Below are 21,724 nucleotides of genomic sequence, written 5' to 3'. Positions count from 1 at the left end.
GGAAAAAAATAGGATGTGACTTGTATCTGCTTTTGTTTTCATGCCAGCTTCAACCCCACACCTATTCTAAAGCTCCAGGCTCCTTCCTCCACTTTTTAATCATGCCAAAACCTGAAGTTACAGAAGCATCTGTTGGGTGCAGCTTGAAGAGAGTTGCAGAGAGCCTGTGACACTTCGCTTTACAGCTGGACAGGGATGCAGGGAGGGGAAGCAAGATTTGAAGGAGAGAAAAAGTGATCCACATAACATGGAAAAATAGGGGAGTCACTAAGCTACAAGATAAAAGATATGGGAGAAATGAAGGTTTTGTGGCTGGGTCAGTAAGAACTGACTGTGGAGCTGCTGGAGAGCGCAGTGGGCAGTTGGCACAGCCTGAGGGATGGTGTGAGGGGAATACTCAGCCCTGGCAGGAGGGAGAGCCAAGGGATGGCCGCTCCTCACTCAGGTCAGCCTCACGCTTCCTTTCAAAACAAGAGCAGCTCTGTCTGCAAACGCATCCGTGTTTGCGTCGTATCTAGGAAGCAACTGATCCATCTGCTCTTCCACTTAAGAATATGGATGATGAGAAAGTGACTGGCTGGGCTCCAGCAGGAGCAGGAAACTCCCTCCTCTGCTCATTGTAATGTGGGGAAGCGTCTGGGAGGGCACCTGCAGCCCCCGGAGCCGCCAGCTTTCCGACCGGGCATTTCCCGGGGCTGCTGCCTCGGTCCTCAGGGGTTTGGCATTCAGATGGAGGAGAATTCAGCCCAGCCTTGGGGGTGACAAATCATAGTTGTGTGCAGACTTTTGGCTGGGAGTATAAAGATGTTTATGCAGCTGCTGTAATCAGAGTGGTATCAGGAACAGAAATATTGTCTCATGGAAAGGTGAGCAGATTTCCGGCTTTTACAGGGCTAGGTGAAAGATCAGAAATGGGGCAAAAAAAAAGAGTTTTAATCCTTGTTTTTCTACCCCAAAACTGAAAGCTGACAAGTTAAGCTTGTGGCAGAGAAGCAATGAAGTCTTTTAGTAAAACATTCACTAAGAGCATGATAAATAGATCCCTACAAGGTCTGGTTGCCTAATCATTCCTGATTTCTTGGGTTTCTAGAGAAAATCCCTCCTCTACTGAGTTTAACTCAAAAGATCTCAGTGCCCTCACTGAGTTCAATTCCCAAACCCTTTCCTAAAGACACCTCCCAGCTCAGAGATCCAGAGTGTTCCTAATTTAATACCATTTGAATACTGACCTGTGAACATCACAGAGAACTAAATGCCATTACCACAGGCGTGGGGTCTGTAATGGAGGAGCCTGGTTTGCCCACAGGGGCACACCAAGAGCAGCTGAGCATTGCAGAGAGAAGAGCTGGATCCCTGTCTGAGGTGAGATCCAAGAGCTCATAAACCAAGATTATGAAACAGCTCTTGTGACGTGAGCTTTCTCAGAGCAGCTCTGAGTGTTTATCATAACAGATAAGCAAATAGCAACTCCATTACTCCTTTGTGGCAGCTCCTACCCAAGATGGATGTGATGCACGAGAACCTACCATCCAAAACTCCTACAGCTCTGCACTGAGAACAGGTTCAAGTTGTTCCCTTTCATCCTCCTGAGAACAGCCATTCTTCAGATGTTTGCTGCTGTACAGCAGCAGGATGGCTCAGCGTGTGCTGTGCCAGGCAATGCCCAAAATCCTCATCCTGCTGCTGGAAAGGGGCCAGAGCCAGGACTTTGGATCCTGCTAGGTCAGACAGGCACAGTCATTGCTTTCCCTCCCAACCCCAGCCTGCAGGAGTCAAATTCTTTACCAAGGCATGAGCAGCTTAACGTTCCTTGGGCTGTCACAAGAGTGAAGCTTCCCTGCTCAGACACTGTTTTCTGGGTACTTCATTCGTGCACAGTAAGTTCTCACAGGTCAAAGGACTTTCCTGTGTCCTTAAAATGTGTTAGAAATTCTGTTTTGCCCAGTATCCTGTCTCAAACAGAGCCAAGAACAGACACTTACCACAAGGACATTAAAGAGAAAATGCAAAGTCTGCACAGACTTCCCTTGGCTTTACCTTTTGTGTGTGGAGTTCCTGGAAGTTGATGAGGTCAAGAAGCTGCATCCAGCTGATGAGGCCTCCCACGAACACACCAATTTGCTGGAGCACTTTGAATCTCACTGTTACTTGCTTGGCTAACAGCCAAAACCATGCATCTCCTTCCAGAATCAGGGTGGCACCTGAGTTCCAGCAAACATCATCACCTTGGTATGAAAAGTGGAGTTTAAAGCAGTTTTGAGTGCGTTGTGGCAGCTGTATTTTATTACAACAGCTTTACAAGCAACTGCTACAGCAGCCTTAGCAACATCATCTACTGGGACATCAGCACACAGGCTCTGTTACCCTGGAAATGGGAATTATCAGTTCTAGATTAGGCAAAGCAGCACTGGCTGGATCCTGGCCTCAGCCCCCTGGAGACTTGAGAGATTGGCTTCAGTCACTGCCCCCATATCTCTCTTTAGGATTGTGGTATTTGAGCAACTTAAAGTTGCATTTCTTCTCAGGGTGAGGTGGGTTTGGCTGCAGAGGCCCAGCATGGAAACTATTTGTCTGTCTCTGAAAATGTTTAGCTATTATTTTATATAGGAGTGGCATTTCAGCTCTCTAAGGATCACGTGCCACTCCTGCACTGGCATTCCCTCTTGATGTCCTTGTTGAGCTTGGCAAGTGCTGGACCTGTTTTTATAAATAAACCACCAGCATTCCACACAGGACTGATTTCCAAAATGAAACTCTTGCCACTAAGAAAATGTGTTATTGGAACATGGAGCACAAATAGAGATACAGAGCAGAGCAGAGCTGCTCCCAGCTATGCTGAGAACAACCCAAACTGCTCCTTTCTGCTGAGATAGATTCTCCTGGTTTTTCACCACCTGACAGGACGGATCTACTGTCCTATCCCCTCCTGAGTCTGGAATTTTAATATGGGAAGTCCTACCAAATCCTCACACAGCACTGAGAAGAACCACAATTAATTCAATCCTTAATATACTATACTTTAGAAGTTTTTTACTTTCCTTTTAACCTCAATTAAAGCTTGTCCTGGCAAACTTTAGGCAGCTGTGGAGAAAACCTGCAGGACCAAAGGACTTGGCAGAAGCAGTTGGAGGGCAATGACAGTTAAACCATCAGCTGGTTTTGTATTTTTCACAGCATATCTTCTCAGGCCTCTCTGAGCTAATTTAACTCTCACTGCACCAAAGGCAAGTAAAACAACACATCAGGCCAGTACAATCTGTCCTGATAGTTTTCTGAAAGATCAAGCAGCTGCTGAAGGTGCTTAAAACCATGCAAGAACTCAGGTGGTTTTGCTCCAGTGCAGAATAGAACATAAAAGAAGTGCTCAGCATCATGGCCAGGCTGGAGAAGCTGAGAAGGTGGTGACAGCTCCAGTTTTGTGGCTCATTTGAAGACTCATCTACTTGGTAATCCTGGGCAGTGACTGAAGAGGAAAGTGCTCTTAGCCTGGGGGAAAAGCTAGGTTGGAAGCTGAGCTGGCATTAAAGGCAGCTACAACTGCTGCTGCCAATGCTGGAAGCACCAGCTGTTAGAACCAAGCCTTTCTCCAGGAGGGAAAAAGCCAGAGCCCCACCAGGGAACTGCAGGGAGCAGAGGGTGATGCTGAACCAGCCCTGGGTTCTGCTCAGCTGAGCTCAGCTCAGCCATTCCCAGTTCTGTGCTCACCTCTGAGGGCTGCAGCTGCACCCTCAGGAGCTGTTTGTGCAGGGCAAGGTGTCAGCTCTGCTGGCAACAAACCTCAGCAGGGACACTGAGGCTGCTCTCAGTGGCTGATCCCTGCTGTCCTTCCATCCCATCCAGCTGGCACCACTCCTGCATCTGCCAGCAGACCAGTGGGCAAGAGCACCCTCTAGCCTCTTCCCTCCAAACAGTAACTCCAGCTTCAAACCATCGGCATCCAACTTTTCTAGGCCAGCAAAACAACAGATACTGAATTCATCAACTTTCTGAACCCTCACATGCCATACACTGGATTTTATACTGTCACTAGTACATATAAACCTCAAATTCTACTGTTTTGAGACAAGCTGTCTATAATCTGTGAAAAATGTCTTTTCTAACACAGCAGATGCTTTCCAGGAGAAACCTGAAGAAGGCCCAGTACTCACCACATTTACAATCCTGGGTAATGCTGGTTTGGACTTTGTTACCATGACCATCAATGCACACCAAGCTGGGGAGTGCCTCATAAACCTTAACAAAAGCCATTTCTGCTCATTTCTCAGTGGATATGGCCCAGCTCTACGCCCAGCTGTAACCACAGCCCCCAAGGACCTGTATTTATAGTGCTGCCCACTGGCATACTGGACAGCCAGAGGTTCTCTCTCAAAGGCCTGTGGTGCAGAGGCAGCACTGCCATGACCTGGCTGGGGCAGTGCCACCTTCTCAGACTGCTCAGCTCTGCAGTGACCTCCCTGAGCAGGAGGGATAATTCACCTCCCTTCTCTCCTCTCCTTTGGCTGCAAAGCTCAATCCCAAGCGCTCACAATGCACCTACTGAACCTCACCTGCATCTGACCTCCAGGATGAAGCAGCTGCACACAACACTTGTTTCCATCACCCACATTCCAAAAGCAGCAAGTACAGCAGGATGTAGCAAATCACTTTTTCTTAAGCCATCCCACCTTGGATTTTGAGCTGTTCTGCCCCCTGGCAGCAGCAGAACACACACTGTTTCTGCTTGCTCCCCTCAGGGTGCAGGGCAACCAAAGCAGGTTTGCAGGCACCACAGGAGGGAAAAAGGAAAGGAGCAAAGGACAAGTCTGCAAATCCAGGACAGAGGATATGGATAGCAAGGAGGCTCATCACTGACCTGCCTGCAGATTCTGTGAACACACAGAGCTCAGGTCAGAGCTGCAGTGCTATTCCAAACAAGTGCCTATTTACTGCTTAAACCATACCACAGGAACACTGGGAATATGTAAGGAAATGCATGCAACTCAAGGAATTGTGAAACAGTAGGATTTCACAAATAAAACAATCAGCATTTATTGTTGTATTACAAAACACTTCATATTTTGGCAATATTTTACAGTTTATCTTTTCCTTCTTAGGGCCTGTTGAAAAGGTATGGGGGGGGGGGGGAAGAAAAGAGGAGAATGTGGAAATTAGGATTAAATTTCAATGTCTTGCTTAAAAAAAAATCCTCCCAAACCACCCCAGTCCCTCCCACCAAAATAAAAATCTAGTTTCACTCAATTCCACTATCGAAAGAGGCCATGGGTGAAGCTGCAGGCAATTTCACTATCAAACGCATCAAGAAGACAAACAAAACATTCACAGTGGTCTTCAGTATGGTCTGTTGCGTTGATCATTTCTGAAATCATTTCTGGAAAGGGAAAGAAAAGATTCTAAGCAAGTAATAAATGAAGCAAATAACAAACAGTCCCTTCAGTCAAACATTTCTGACGTCCGTGTTTATAGAGAGCCTCATCCAAAAACATTCACAAAACTCAACAGACTGAGTGGTTCTCTCTGGAAGCTCCTGTCTGTAGTGAATATTTTCATGGCAGTTGTACTTGCACACATAAACAACACTTTTCCCACAGTCTCCATCAATCCCAGAGCCAGGCAAAGGCAAAGGCTGCTCTTACCTCCCTCCCATTTTGCCCCCATAGCCTCCTCCCCTGTCGCCGCCTCGGCCGCCGCGCCCTCGATAGCCCCGCTCTCCTCCGTAGCCACCTCTGCCACGGAAATCTGGGGAAAAACATGGAAATACATCAGCTTTTTCAGAAAGATGCAGGTGATATGAACACTTGAAATGTTTAAGAGGCGGAGCTGGTTTTGCACACCTCCTGATGGACGTGAATCTTCTGGTCTGGGCTCCCCACACTGGTTGCAGGAATTCCTGCGAGCAAAGTTCATGTTGCCACAGGACCTGGAACAGACAAGGATTGTCCACACTGAGCTGTGAAGGTGAAGCACACATGGAATATCCCATCCCAATTCAAATGACACTTACGGGTTAGGACAAACCCAATCACCATTTTTGGGTTCCCCACTTCTACCCTGGAAGCCCCCACCTCTTCCATAGCCACCTCGTGAACCTGCAGACAAAATTATGATCAGAATAAAGTTCTATGAACTGCAAATGACAAACAGGTATCAAAGATTGTCACTGCCTTCAGACCCTCAGTGACAGACAGACTTTTCAAGTGGAAGGAGTGTTTAATGCAAATATATTCCCACTATTTATTATAAATTCTTTTTCAGCAGTAAAGGGAAACCTGATCTGCTTGAACTGCCACTGGGTAAATACAAACCCACGACATGCATTAATAAAATTTCTGAAAGATTTAACAAGGTATAAGATCAGTCACTTATGGCCAGACTTGGGCACAGAACAAAAATTTAACAATAAAAAAAGTCTGGATTAATCCCAGGATGCCTCTGACACAGGCAGAGGGACAACGTTCTTGCTTTCTGCATCACAAAATTAAGAATTTTTATACCAAGTGAAGTTGTTGAAGAATCCTTTTCCACCAGCTACAGAACTGCCTGACTTCAGAACTATAATTTGTTGACAGTCAGTGCCCAAAGCATGATTCCTGGAAAATGGTAATAAATACCCAGTGGATTACTGACAAAACTGTATATGCAGAGAATCAGGGAGATTGATACAGCCTTGATTAAAGGAAGCAGAAATCTAACTGCTGCTCCAAATCAGCAGCAGCTGAATTATGTACCCTGCTTTATCCCAGCTGGAAAGAGAGAATCTCAGAGCTTTGCTGTAGCAAGCAATACTCACTGGGAATTCCCCCCTATATATGTGGGGATGGTAAAGCTCAACATCCCTGTTACACTTTCTCTTTAAAAGCAAGGCAGACAAGATCTGGAGACTTTCCAGTTCTAAAGGAAAGCATAAATTCTGTGCTGTGCAGAAGAGATTACAGATTTCAGTTTACTTAACTGGGTTCAATCCTTATTACTCCCTTTCCTGGCAGAATCCCAAAGGCTCATATATTTGATGAATGACTGCTTCAAAGTCAACTTCTTTTTAATAAATCAATCACAGTGAAAAAGCATTTAACTGTGCAAAACCAAGGACTCTACAGACTTTAGTCCCACCTCGACGCCCGCCACCTCCACCTCCTCTCATGAATTCAGGTCTTCTGGTTGCAAAAGAAACTTTGATAACATTGCCATTGAATTCTTTTCCTGTGGGAGGAGAGAAAGGATCAATACAGCTCCCAACAACACAGCAGCAAACCCAGCAGAGCAGAAGTGATTTGCACACCCAGACTGAACACAAAACTCTTGAGACACAGGGAAGCTGCAGTAAATCTCTTGCTTTTGAAAGCACTGGTCCAAAGGTGAGATGGAAACCCTGATCTACTTGCTAAACTCTCCTCAAACCCATAGATATTTTAGTTTAAACGAGATCTATAAGTTGCAACTTAAGAACTAAGAATGTCTAGAAGATTTTTGGCCATGCTCATGGGGAACTAGTTTGGATGTTTGAACTGTCTGCAATTCCACCAAGGCAACAAGGCTTTTGTACCACTCAATAGCCAGCCCAAAACTCAACTCCCAAGCGTATTTAAATAAAGTTCATGATTTTCAGTGGCTGGATTCTTCATAGATCCAATGTTTATCACAGACAAACAGCACTGCACATGTGCCTAATATAATCATATTTGCCTTACCCTCTTAAACGAAAGTCAATTTGCATTTTATTAGCAAATACAAACATCAGACAAGCATGCCATGCCAATTTTTAAAGCAGTATCATCTCCCACCAGATGCACAGCATGACCTTTTGTTTCTACCCAGTGTCACTAAAATTCTGTGAACACACGAGGTGACAGGAAAAGGCACTTTTCCCTCACTCCCTTGAGTTTATTACTGCAAGAGTGTCACTGTATTTCCTGCAGTCTGAGGAGTTTTACATCAATATAATTCTGGGATAAATCCATCATTTTAAAACTTTGTTTTTCACTGTATATATACAGAGCACTCAGCACAAGATTGCCAGAACCATTCCCAAACTCTAAGAATGCTCCCACAACACTAAAAATATCAATGCAACCCTGTAGAGGATCCCTCCAGCTGCTAGCACAGATTACATCCCTGTTGGTTTAAACAAGAAGTGACAAAAACACCATCTCTTGTACCTTGTGCATGGGTGACTGAGGTACAGCAGCAAACCCTCAGTTTCACTGCACATTTTTGGTCTAAATCACTATGTGCTGTTTAATGAAATGAGAGAAATCCAAGACACACAAGAAACCATGAAATATAGGTCTTTGTTTAAGGAAAAAAAAACCCAAACCAACTATAACCCTAACCAAAACCCCTAAAAACAAAACCAAAAACCCCAGGCCAAAAGCTACATAAATAGCATCACTAGGCCTCCAAAATGTAATTTATTTGCTTCTTCCACTGCCTGTCAGATTCAAAAATGGCCAAAGGAACAGGTAAGTCTCACCCACCATCAAACCAGTCAATTGCTGCTTTAGCAGAAGGAGGGTCATCAAAAGATACCGTGGCTTCTCCCTTTGGTTTGCCAGTATCCTTGTCTGTGTACAGATTTATCATGGGTTTGCCAGTCTTTTTGTTGGTCTGAAAAGAAAGGTTGCACACTTGGCATAGCAGAAACACTGGTGAAATCAGTTCAGAGCATAAACTGTAACACTAAGTATCTTTAGAGAGAATATTCTCCTGGACCTGGCCTGCAGAAACAGGGATTTAACTGAAGGATATTGACTGGCTGCTCTCCATGAAGTAATGATGGGCCCAGTTTTAACAAAAAAAATGGGGTCAAGTGCACAAAATCCTAATTTAGAACAGCAGAACCAGAAGCAGCAGCCACAGAACAGAGGCACACATGCTGCAGTACGAGGGTGGCACAATGGATAGAGTGTCAGGGCTATAAAGACTAAAGAAGAGACACAATGCAATCTAAATGTCACCAGGAGAAAGGTGCTAGTGCTGCCAGCTTACAAATGAGCTGTCAGCTGGGAACCCAGATAAAATATTATCTACAACTGCTGGAGAGTCAGAGAGAACTCTGCCTTGAACAATACCAGTACATTCCCAGTACAACAGCTCCACCAGTTCCCCTCCTTCTGACCCATGATTTCTCATTTCACCTACCTTTATGATACCAATCTGTTTGAAATAGTCTGCCACTTGATCTGTTGAAACATCCTCTCCAAGTCCTTGCACGAAGATGGTGTTGTTATCAGAGTTGTCAGACTCTGAATCTGTGGAAAATTAAGCTACATTTACCATGTGTTTTTGTGGGAACAACTGCAGCAATACTTTGAGCTCAACTCTGTGCTGCCCAGTAGCAGACCCTTAAATCCCACAGACATTTTGTGTGAAATAAAAGAGGAGCAGGGAGCTTAATTTTGAGGTTAACACCATCAACTGAGTACACTGGACAGCTGACCTGCCTTACACCCAACATTCATGCAGCTGGGCATCCCAACCCACCAGAGCAGTGTGTGTTTTAAATAAAACAAGCTTAGCAGAAGTGTGATGACAGTGGAAGCAGCTGCTTGGCTCAAGCACATTCAGATTTCAACAGGAAATTCTTCCTTGCTGCATGAACATCCAAAAATTCACATGCAGTTTAATGAAATATATTTATTTCAGGGAAGGCATGTTTTAGCTAGGTTTCTCTTGAGCCATGGGAACTGCAGCCACATCCATCTTTCTAGACAAACATTTTAAAAGCAGTGACCTAAGAGCTACAATCCACTCCCACTCACTGCTTGTTTCCTTACCAGCATCTGATCTCGGTCCATAATCCCTTTGACCTACGATACGGGTTTGACAAAAAAAAAAAAAAAAGAAAGAAAAAAGACTATTTTTAGCACAACACATTCAAGTGACTTTTTTAGCAACAAGAAAATATACAAAGAATGTATGCAATGCATCTAAGATCTAAGACATTCACCAGAGATTTAGAGAATATTTAGATTTAAACATTCAACAGAAGGCGTCTGTAGGACGTTAACGTGTTCTTTAACTTGCAGCATGTGGCACTTGCCACACTGATGCTGTGCTGGTGTTTGCTTGCAAATGCTGGTTGTCACATCACCAAGCAGTTTCCCACTTTTTTTTTTCTACCTCTAGTACCTTTCTAAGAAGCATTTGTAACAAAAATTAAAAAAAGAAAAGAAAAAAAAATCCGGTGAACGTCACTGTCTCCACAAATTCTCTCATGCAATTTGACAAAGCAGAAATCCAGTTTATTGCTACAAGTTTGGCTATTAAAACTCGTGAACACACCAGCCTCACCAAAACTCTATAATGCTTCTACTAGATAGTAACAAGATATTGGTGGCTTTTAGATTTATAAAGAATTTCCACTGAAACATTTTTGGATACTCGGCACTTACCACCGTAATTTTTGAAGCCACCACGGTCACCACCACTGCAGAGGAAAAATTGAAGAAATGATTTCTTCCTTAAGTCTCTACGTGCTGAGCCCAAGGCTCAATCTACAGTTAACTGATGACAAGTTGAGAATTACTGTCTGGCAGCTAAAGCACCATGTCTATGTTCTCCTCACTACCCATTCATGTTCAAAGATTAAATTACAAAAAAAGAAAATCTCTCAGGGTGCTGCACTGGAGAAGACAAGCCCTAAGGAGTATTTTAAACTAACCCATACATATGTGGTTGGTTCAATACTTTCTCCCATCCCATCAGCCAAAATAACAGCTATTCAAAACTGGGGTTTAAAACAAAAATGGTATTTTCATGAAGATTAATGTGGGCTTTAATTGTAGATGTAATTGCTACTTTGGAATAATTAATACTTTAGTACTTTCCTAGAAGTCAAAAGAGCTAAAATTAATCTCTATTGTTATGCATTCATAATAGAGGGGATAAATTAGCAGAATGAGCCATTCTCTGAGCAAGGGTCTGTGGGGACCTACTGTACTACAGCACTTGGCATTACAGAGAAGGTGTGTGTGTATGTGAGCTTCAAAAGCAGAGGCCGTGAAGTTTTATTTCATTCATTCTGAAACCTGTGGCACAAAATGTAGACCAAGTTAAGAGAATACACACATCAATTTTCAGAGGTTAAAAGGGGATTTAAAACAGGTGGTTATGCCTCCAATTATGTGCATGAAAATAAACCCTCACTCTTTTTTCACTAGATAGGTTTGTACTGGAAGGATTTTTCACAGCAGCATTTTTAATTGCATCCATGTTATGAACACAAGATAATCAATACTCAGAGCTGTCAGAAAAAAACCACTGGGTTTTTTAGAAAGTCAATAACCAAATGTCAGAAAGAATCTCTCATACTGCCATGTACAACTGCCTGCTTGTCCTCCTTGTCCTGAGGGACACAGCTGCCACCTCAAAATCAGGCGGGATCACCTCATCCCAAACTCTGCTGCAGAGAAATATCTCCAGCCTCTGGAGCTATTGTGCCGCCTCACCAAAGCACTTTGTGACCAGAAATCACTGCAGGTGTTAATTCCATCTGTCTGCTCACACATCAGCCCAAACAGGGCACACAAGCACCCACCAAAAGGCAATGGAGTAAAATTAGGGAGTCATTTCTCTGGCACTCTGTCCATCTGTTACAGCAAATGGAAAGTCATAAATGGAAGCTGCTGATACTTAACATTTATGAGAGAAAATCTGCCTAAAGTGAGGACCAAATAAGGTTTCAACAGGTTATTATCAAATCTGGATTAAGAAACACTCTTTGGAGGGTGACTGACATCTGGGACAGTTTGGCACAACAGACAGTATTACTTTTACTGGGACTTTTCTTAAAATAAATTTCTGCTGCAAATTTTATTGCTGTTCCACAGAAGAAACCTGAATGCTAAATTGCATTGTCATTTATTCATTAATTCACTCTGCTCATTAAAGATTTTGCATGCAGCATCAGTGCTGGTCTTTACTCAAGGCTGTCTGTTTTCAAGGACTGATGATTAAAAACACAACAGTGATGATAAAATTTACTGTAAATACCTTTCTGCCACCTCCAATTCACTTCAGCTAAAAAAAAAAACTTCATTATGACACAACAATTTTTAGTAGGATGCCTGTTTTTCTGGGATTTTAACTCAGAAACAACAACAGTAAATAATATCAACCATCTAAATGTTATGAAAATTTTCCAATCCCAGATTATGGTCCCAGCTCATCAGGACAGCAATATCCAGAACAAATATATTTTCTGATGTGGAAGTGTATGGCAGTTAGAAAACCCTAACAATCTAAAAAGTTACACAAAGTAAGTTTGTGTCAACACATCCAGGATTTTGCTGGAAGTGAGGTTTTTGTAGGATGCTGGGGTGAAAATGTGTGCACCATAATCCTGAAAAGCAGGAGCTGAATACACAAAATGTAAAGGAAGTCACAGTCCAATGCTTTAATTCTGTGATACAGCAGTTCTGCACTAATAAGTGCAATCAATAATTTTAATTAGTTTTTTAATTAATGTCTACAGAAATACATTTTTGCCCAAGTATGCCTCAGCATGTTGTCTGCCTAGTCACACATGACCAACCCAAGAAAAACGTGGAACAATCTACTGATAGACACCTTTGACAGTGGATTAATGCTCTGCTACATTTTTATGTGGCATTTGATATGTGATTCATGAATCTGCAGTTTGTTACCTTCCTGCAATTGTTGGGCAAAGCTAGCCAAGACTCCCTGGGATCAGGCAGATATCTTGCAGCAAGTCAAACACAGAAATTGCAAGCAGCTGATGCCACAGTATCAGATTTGCTCCTCATTGAGACCCAAAATTCCACCTCAGCAACTGAATTTGTCCCACATTATTGGCATAAAACCTGTGAAAAATACAACTGCAGCATTTCACAGCCCGCTGCTTTACCAGGCCTGCACACAGACCTCAGAGATGGGTGACCAGATGGAATTTGGAGCCTTAATATTCTGTGTTAGAAACATGAACAGGCAGTTAAAATTCAGCACTGCCACCAACTAAGATAATAAATAAGAGGCTGAGCTGCAGGCAGCCAGAACATGACAGGGCACCACTTGCTGAGTGAACTTGCTGCCTCAAGTCCTCAGTGGTTCATTTCTCCCATATTCAATCACAGATTTCTCATCCTCTACTAGACTGTAACTGGACTTCATCTGGATATTGCTTAATCCAGCTGGGAACATCTCTTTAAATAAAGTACTGGTAATATGGGGAGTTCAACCTACAAGAAATGCAGTGTTATAAATATCAAGATACTGGCAGAAGCAGCACTAAGAAATCAGGGACCAAATTCAGCCTGCAACATGTATCTGTCTCACCAAGTGTGTCCCTAACACCTAAGAGTGTATTTTACAAACAAGAAAGGAATATTTAGTGCACCAACAGTCACTGACAGATGGGTTTTTTTCCCTTGCTTATATTTATTGCCTCTGTTCACATTTTTCCAAAGTCTCCATAAGGCTAAGCTCAAGCATATCTGTTACAAGTCAAAATATCAATTCTGAACACAAATCACACTTGTAAAACTCCTCTGCACTATGCTGCAGTTTCTTTATATCACACTAATTCCCACTCCTAATAGCTGATAAATAAAGCATAGGTAGCTTGTGTTTATAATAGATCACCATAAATTTGCACAAGAGAGAAAAAATAATCTCTGCTGAGCAAAGTCAGGATTTCTATGACAAATCCTAACACAATGGCAAATCCTTTCTGAACTGCATCTCTGTGGTTCCCCCAGCACAGGCTGTGCGAGCAGAGCCAAAAGCAAAGCTCCTCTCATCTGCTCTGTTTGCTCCTGTGTTTCCCACTTACAGCCTTAACCAAAACAATTTGGTCCCCCAGCCACAGTAACCATTAATTCCTTGGTTTTCAGATGAGGACTCTAAAAATTGGGTGAATTTCTTAAAGTAAAGCTCTGCATTCTCAAGAACTGCTGTTCCTGCTTTCTAACCAAAAGATGACATCTTATAACTATGAAGAAAAGAGAAATATTTTACTTCTTAGCCAGAATAAAAATTTGGGAGATCATCAATTTTTCAAGCTTCAAAACAATAGGGTGGGGAAATTCTACTAAAATCCCAAAAGATGCAATTCGAGACCATTAAAAAAAATCTCTAGGATAATTCAGAAACCCTAAGTTATTAAAACAAAAATGTGAATTTTTGACACGTGACAAAACATGTGTTCTTCACTGGACTAATATCAGCTAAAAAATGTGAACAGGAATTTCTCCAAAGATATTTTATTCTCAGTGCTGGGTGACTTTACACAGGCACTATAAAAAATGAGTGCTGAAAGCATTCAGTCCAGGACATGAACTGGCTGTCAGAATAAAACTACACCTCTAAAGCTTCTCCTTGTGTCTAAATGTCAGTCAAGGAAGAATTATTACTAGCTAGGAACAAGAGATCCATTCATTGTGGTCTCACATTTCATACTGATTTGTTTGTGAAGTCAAGGAGCAATTTTTACATGTTATTTTCTAAGCACTGTAAAAGTGAAAGCCTGTTATTATTCCATCCCCTGTTCAAGGCCAGGTTGGATGGAGCTCTGAGCACCCTGGGATAGTGGAAGGTGTCCCTGCCCATGGCAGAGGGAGGGAAAAGTTGATTTTTGAGATCCCTTCTAACCCAAAAGCATTTTGGAATTCTGTGATTACAGCATCATTAAAGTATCTGTGCAGACAAGATTTTTAGATTATCACTGGATGGCTATGGAATTGTCATGGTTTAGCATTAAAAGGGGACCAGGACAACTGAAAATGGTGGCTACTGAAGATCAACCTGATACTCCTATATGTACTTTCCCCTGAGAAATAAACATATAAATAAGAGAAACCCAAGAATATAACCCTCCCGAAGAACCCCTACCCTCAAACCCCACATTTTCACAGGACTAAACATGATTTCTTACCTTATTACAAGTTATTTTCCCCTTCATTATAGAGTTTTTTATTTAATTTAACCTTTTAGACTTCTCTAATAAGCATGTCTGGTAAAATACATATGTCAGAAGGAGAATCCTCTGTCACAATTATGCAAAAAGACTGAATAAAGATATATGACACTGCAGTTCCAGAAAATTTCCACAAAAATACCATTAAAGCCAAAATCACTTAACAGAAGCAGACAGAATTCCTAATAAATGCCTTCCCACTTCCCTGAATTTTCCTCCACTTCTTCATTCACTTCCCCTCTTTCCCTTCTTTTGGCTCCATGATCTACATGGATGTGTGAGCAAAAGTTTCCTCACATTTTGGAAAAATATGGCAAGAGGCTTTATTTTCACAGACATTAATACATTTGACTTTATCTTGCAAAGACCCAAGTTTGTTTCAAAGTGACAAACTCTATCAGCAGTGTGTTTTTTGAAGCTCACATTCATTGTTATTATTGGAAACAGCTAAGCTATGAATTTTTTTTAAATCGTTTTTATCACAGGAATATGGAAAGTCCTCATCCACAAAGAAAATCTTAATTTAAGAAAAATGTTCAGTTTTAACTGAAAATTAAAATTAACTTAGAAATTATTTGGCTTGTTATTTTTGTTTTATGTGAGGTACTATATATTATAGAATTCTTTGTTATATATATTTATGTTTATTTATGGTATATAATTTTGTGGTTATAATAAGAATATATGCATTAAGAAAATATGCATTAAGTTTATATAATATAAAACCTCAGCAAACATAAAATAACACTAACATGATTTTCTAATTGTGCTACCACACCTAATTAGAAGAGGTAAGATCCTCCTACATCATTATAAACAATCCATTAAGTGCAATTTAGGAGCATCTCAGAAGCAGACAGATTTTAAATATGATTTAAAAATAAATACCTTTACAAGTAACCAAGTAGAGGATTATTTTATTTAAATCAGATCAGTTCCAACAGAAAACACTGTATAATTATGGAGTTTTTCATCTGGAGTTTAGGAATAACCCAGAGCTGTGCAGCCTTTTGAAGGGTAAGTGGTGCTGACAAGCAACACCTCAAAGCTCTCTGGAAGCTTCAACATTCTTGCCCTGCATCAGTGAGCCCTGTGCACCTCCAACCACCCAGAGGGACACAAAGGGGAGCCAGTTGTGTGAGTTATTAATAAATAATATGTCATATGTTTAATTCAGTAGGCTTTAAAGCCAAGGTCCCAATTGCAGACCTCGGCATGAGATCATCTGCAAGCACAGAATTAAATATGTGCATAAATTTTCTTGACAGTGCAGGGCCTAAGGCAATGGGGAAAGGGCTGACAGCATTGTTAGTATTTCAGATCTACCCAAAATAAAGGTGTTCAGACTGACAAATAAATCAATAATAAAAGATGTGTATCTTAATAGAAATTTAAAACTGAAAAAAACAACAAAGAACAAATTATGTTACTACTAAATTATTCAAGGCCAAAAGACTTCCCTGGTAAAATGTGAGCTATCTTAGATATGAATTTCATACATTTTTCTCAATCACTGGCTGTTGGTTTTCTCATCACTGAAAACAAGTGATGGGCTGGGGCAGTTTTTGTATTGCAACTCATGCAAATAAAATGCAGCTGTGTGTCAAAACAATCAAATGCCTGCTCTCAATCTATGTGAATCTAAAAGCTGCTCCCCTAGGGAAAACCCATTTCTGTGCAGTGCAGAAAGGTTTAATTTTAGAAACCTTCCAGTTCTGGAAATCTAAACCTGAACCACCTTAGCAATAGAAATATAATAACCAAAAATGAAAACCAAATAATAGGAATAACTAAATAATGGGAAACAAGGGTAAGGAGCTGCAGGCACTGGAATGAGATCACTTACCTATATCCAGACATATGACCTCTTCCATCCATGTCATATCCCCCTCTACCTCCTCCCTGTGACCCGCCATATCCTCTATTATCTTCTCCATACCTGCTCTTTTCACGGCGATCATCTGGGAGGAGTCAAACCAAACAGAGTCAATTGTAGTGCAAACTGCAGCCCAGAGAAAATTCACACCCTGCAATTCCCACCTCCTCTTCATTTACATCTGAAATGTATCAACTCCTAAATCTCTCTGACATTCTCTGTGCCAAAAACGGAAAAAAAAACCAAACTAACTAAACTTTGCTCCATTATCTCCTTTGGCTTCCAGGGTCACTGAGTAAATCAAAATGTAAAAACCACTCTGTAATTACACTTCACTTTCCAAACATTAAACACATATTGTCTAAAATACACTTTCCATTTGATTTCCATACAGTCCTCCCAGTTTGCAAAAGACATCACTGAAGACAGAACAAGGATAAATAGAGTGGGTTGTGCTGCTGGTGTGAAGTTAATGCAAAAAAAAAGGCTTCATCTTAAACTTCTCCTTCTATCTCACAATTCACCTACACAGCATAAAGCTGGAATGTGAAGTGCAGAAGCTCTTCATGACTGATCAAGACATGTCACCCTTGTGCAGGAAGAGGGTTCAAAATAGCTTGGGGAAAAAAAAATCCATCTAGAATTTGCAGAACTCAGGGACAGAGTCTCTGCAATGCTGTTCTAACACATCTAAATGCAACCATTTTGGGGCCTCAAGAGATTTTAATCTCCCTATGTTTTGAAATGTTTAATGTTTTGAAAGTCTTAACAAATAAAATATCCTCCAAGAATATCAACATGGAAAAGAATTTAAGTATCCATCAAATCAACTGCTTACAGAAGGAAAACCAACAATTTCACAGACCTGCTCAATTTTATTAGCCAATACTGAATTCAAGCAGTCAATTTTACCTTGGCTGTTGTGGCTATAGCTTCCCTTCTGAGACTGGTAGGATTGCTGGGAGTGCCCATATGAGCTTTGGTGCTGGTTATAGCCTGACTTTTGGTCATAAGAGCTCTGGTGGCCATAGCCAGACTGCTGGTCATAGGAGCCCTGGTGGCCATAGCCCGACTGCTGGTCATAGGAGCTTGACTGTTGGTCATAAGAGTCTTGGTTTTGTCCATAGCTTGACTGCTGGTCATAAGAGCTTTGGTGCTGACCATAGTTTGACTTTTGTTCATAAGAGCCTCTTCCACTTAAAACAAACAGAATTTGAATTAATAGCTAAATGTTCAGAGAATAGAGAGGAAAGTAACGGTTGAAAATTCGTGACATTGTTAAAATTTCCTAATTGCAGTTACCTCATTATGTAAATTAGAAGCATCACTCCTCTCACACGTCCCAGTCCAACACTTGATTTCCCCCCTCTCCCCAGCACTATCAATGGCTGATTGTGACCTGCTGAACACCAAATCCTTCCCTCTGGACCTGCAGGGCAGAGCCTCAGTGCTCATGTTGGATTGTGCAGACTTGCAGCCTATAAAATCGCCAAATTTTGCTTTGCTTTTTGAATTGCAACCTCTCTTCTTCTGGGCCTTCTACAATTTATCAAGAATTTTTCTAACTGTTCTGATGGCCTCTAATATACCTGAGGTTCTTCTCATTTCAGTGCCATCTACACTATCCCAGCAGCCCTCATCAGAAACACTGACCAGCATCACATCCAGGATACTCCAACACAGTGCAGCTCTACATTCCAAGAGGGAGCCATAAATCTTCTCTAAGATTAAGATTAATAACTTCAGAGCAACCACAAGGGAATCTCACCTACACCACACTTGCCTACACCACACTACTTCAGTAGAAACTGAAGTATTTTGAAAATCTAGATATATGAGACAATAGTTCTCTTAGCCTTTCATGGCAAGGCATAATATAGATTTATGAGAAATAAATTGCATCCAGGGAATACTGGCTGTTACTCATTCTTTTGTTTCCCTCAGGTACTTAATTGTGCCTTAGCTGTCTTATTTTTTCAGTAACTGAAAAGAATCTCTGACCTTTACCACCTTTTCTTCCCTTCTCCTTCCCTGCTTCCACCCTTTTTTGAAGGATGAGGCACTAGATCTGCCACTCTCCAGTCTTTGGCAATCTTACTTGCTAGTGAAAGTATCTCAGAAAAAGGGAAAAAAACCACAAAAGCCTCCAGGAAGTTTCCAGCAGCTTTTCAAAACACTTTCAGATGTAGTGCATTGGGTCTAACCAATCCCAAAATATCCCATCTGTGTAAATACCATTTAATCTGCTCTCTCCCACTTCTAGCCTGGATCTCAGCTTTAACCTTGCTAATCCCAGTGGTAAACAGCTTGTGAAGATTTTTGTTATTATCTTCACTTCAAAAAAAGTCAGCTCTGCTTTAGCCTTTGCCACTTTACCACCAAAGGCAGCATTGTTGAAAGCATCCACTATTTGCTGTCTTCCCTCCCCTAAGATGGGACAGCCACAGTTTTGTGGCACTCTCTTCAAAGCTGCTACCATTTCTCAGTTTCTCTTTATTTGTTACAACCCTACATTGAGAAGCTTCCCTTCAAGGTCTTTTCTTCATTTTCTAGATCACAAACTTGCTGGAGAACCTATGTGCTGTATTTTTATTCTACTGGACATCTACAGAGTTAAAAACTACATTATTACCTCTAACAAATACCCAGAAAACAAAGCAAAACAAAACTTAACTGTGTACCTGCCTTTGTTATGGAAGCAAAAATGACATCTGAGTGAAAGCACCTATTGCTGGCAGATTAAGATTTTTTTTTAATATTAAAATATTTTATAGTAAGAACTACAAAACCAGAAACCAAGTAGAGGTTTGCTCAAGACCAGGTTGTTTTATCACCTTGCAAAAAATACAAAACCATTTGGACCTTGGACACAAGAATGAGGTTTAGGACTCAACAGAGTATTTCAGAGAGGTCACCTGATGCTCAGTAAAGCTCTAACACAAGCAATGACCTGGGGTGGAGGCACAAAGCCTGTAAAGCAGACAGGGGAGGTATTTTAACATTAAATGGCCTTTTTAGTCATTCTGGGAAGTTAGGTTGTATTTTCCAGCATACTTTCAAAGCTGTATCATTAATCCTCCTGAAACTGAATCAAATTCAACATCACAAGTAAAATACATTTGCAATAGCACAGAGTGCAGCATGCATGGGCACATTTAATTTCCTGATGAGGATATAAAACCATCATGTTCTGAGAACTCTACTTAGTTGGAAAACCAAAATCTATTTCTTACATGACATTTTTGAATCACTTCTCTTTCAAGAAAAGGCATTCTGAGCCAGATAAGCAGTCTGCAATCTGAGAGCAGCTAAGAGCTCCATTGCTAAGAGCTTATTTGAAGTTAATAAAAGAGCACTGTAAGTTTATACAAAAGAATGTGATTGGAGAGGGATTTGATAGGTCTTTCTCCTAATCAAAACACTCTGCCAAGTCCATTCTTCATTGTAGCCACAATCCAAAGACTTTCTAAAGTGCATGCCCCCATGCAGCTTGACTTCAAAACAACTACACCCATCCTTCTCACATAAAGAAATATTCTTCCTGTACCCCCCTTCAGACATTAAACATGTTTCAAGGATGTGGACCTTCAAATATTTGTCTTTTTCTCAGCAATATTAGCAAGAAATATGTTACAGCTCTAGTTAAGAATGTGTCAAAACAATCAAATGCCTGGTCTCAATCTATGTGATCTGTGACCACTAGACAATACTTTAAATAGATACTGATAAACTCTGCTTCCTTACCCTCTGGATGACCCTTTCTGCTGCCCCTGGCTGCCATAGGACTGCTGGTTGTAGGAGCTCTGATTCTGATTTTCATAATTGGATTCATCATCATATCCCTGGGAATCTTGTCCATAACCTGGAAATGGAGGAAGAAAATTTTTAGTCAATATTCACCTTTTAAATCCTGCCAATGAATGTAACAAGCTAGCCAAACCTGATTGATTTTGTCCATAGTTCCCATGATAGCTTCCATAGTTCTGTCCATAGGAGGAATTGTCTCCACTCTGCCCATAACCAGAATATCCCTGTAATTTCAAGAATGTACTCAAATAAGTGTAACTTCCACAGCAGTAAATCACAGTTTTCCTTGGCTAGACATAACTGCAAACATCAAGCACAGCTGAAACTGGAATTCTTCCTGGCCCAGGAACAATTTTTTTCACTCAAGGAACATCTGCTTTGAAAGCCACAATGTTTTTTTCAACATACCTGTCCTTGTCCATAATTCTGACTGCTCTGATTGCCATAGGATGAGTAGCTGGAAGAGAAAAATGCATTTAGGAGATGGTTAGAGTGCCCTCCACACAGGCTGGAAAGTAAAGGTATTTTTGGTGTCTCTAAGTTTCTCTTCATTCCAAAATAGGTGTTTAATCCAAGTACTGCAGTTCCAGGCATATTAAAACTGCATCAATGAATTAATGGTTGACTGGCAGAAGCCAGAAGAGCTTATTTTAATTTCTGCTGTGTTTCAAATATAAACTTTAAGTACATGAAAGCTGGGTTTGCTGTGATTTTATATTATACTTATTATTCTGCCACTTTAAGCCTTCATGAACTGACAGAAGCAGCACGTGCTGAAACTCCTCATACTGAGGTACAAACCCAAACTCAGGCAGTGCTACAAGCACAAAGCCTCATGATCTTCATTAGCACAGGCAGCATTAGCCATGATTTTTATACTTCCATAAAAACTCCTGTCTCACTGATTAAAACATGCCCTGCAGCCTTGGGCCATGTAACAAATACCATAACCTTTGGCTAAAATCTTAGTGAACAGCTTAAGGCAATCACATGGAAAGTATTTCTCTATATTCATGTCATTTCAAAAGTTCTCACTATTACAAGATGTCATTCCAATTTACATCCATTTGCATTGCATGACTATTGTCTTTCAGGAATACAGACTGATTTCT

At 41.2% G+C, this 21,724-nt stretch overlaps 1 protein-coding gene across 1 annotated transcript in view; it reads right to left on the bottom strand.

Annotated features, from left to right (window-relative positions):
• Window positions 1-5,003: 5,003 nt before the first annotated feature.
• The window catches only part of TAF15 (TATA-box binding protein associated factor 15), a 20,585-nt gene continuing 3,864 nt past the window's right edge, over window positions 5,004-21,724 (bottom strand). The window contains exons 3-16 of the mRNA XM_030962575.1: window positions 21,021-21,069; window positions 20,746-20,836; window positions 20,550-20,667; window positions 17,718-18,001; window positions 16,776-16,890; window positions 10,389-10,423; window positions 9,771-9,803; window positions 9,136-9,245; window positions 8,472-8,601; window positions 7,108-7,197; window positions 6,002-6,086; window positions 5,832-5,917; window positions 5,634-5,736; window positions 5,004-5,368 (exon numbers count right to left, since the gene is read on the bottom strand). Of these exons, the coding sequence (XP_030818435.1) occupies window positions 5,329-5,368; window positions 5,634-5,736; window positions 5,832-5,917; window positions 6,002-6,086; window positions 7,108-7,197; window positions 8,472-8,601; window positions 9,136-9,245; window positions 9,771-9,803; window positions 10,389-10,423; window positions 16,776-16,890; window positions 17,718-18,001; window positions 20,550-20,667; window positions 20,746-20,836; window positions 21,021-21,069 (1,369 nt within the window). The 3' untranslated portion in view covers window positions 5,004-5,328. The remainder of the gene's footprint in view (window positions 5,369-5,633; window positions 5,737-5,831; window positions 5,918-6,001; window positions 6,087-7,107; window positions 7,198-8,471; window positions 8,602-9,135; window positions 9,246-9,770; window positions 9,804-10,388; window positions 10,424-16,775; window positions 16,891-17,717; window positions 18,002-20,549; window positions 20,668-20,745; window positions 20,837-21,020; window positions 21,070-21,724) is intronic.

The sequence above is a fragment of the Camarhynchus parvulus genome, chromosome 19 (genome assembly GCF_901933205.1).
Source record: "Camarhynchus parvulus chromosome 19, STF_HiC, whole genome shotgun sequence".
NCBI classification, from domain to species: domain Eukaryota; kingdom Metazoa; phylum Chordata; class Aves; order Passeriformes; family Thraupidae; genus Camarhynchus; species Camarhynchus parvulus.
The sequence above is the reverse complement of the archived record's forward strand: the minus strand, read 5'-3'. Positions and strand labels throughout refer to the sequence as shown.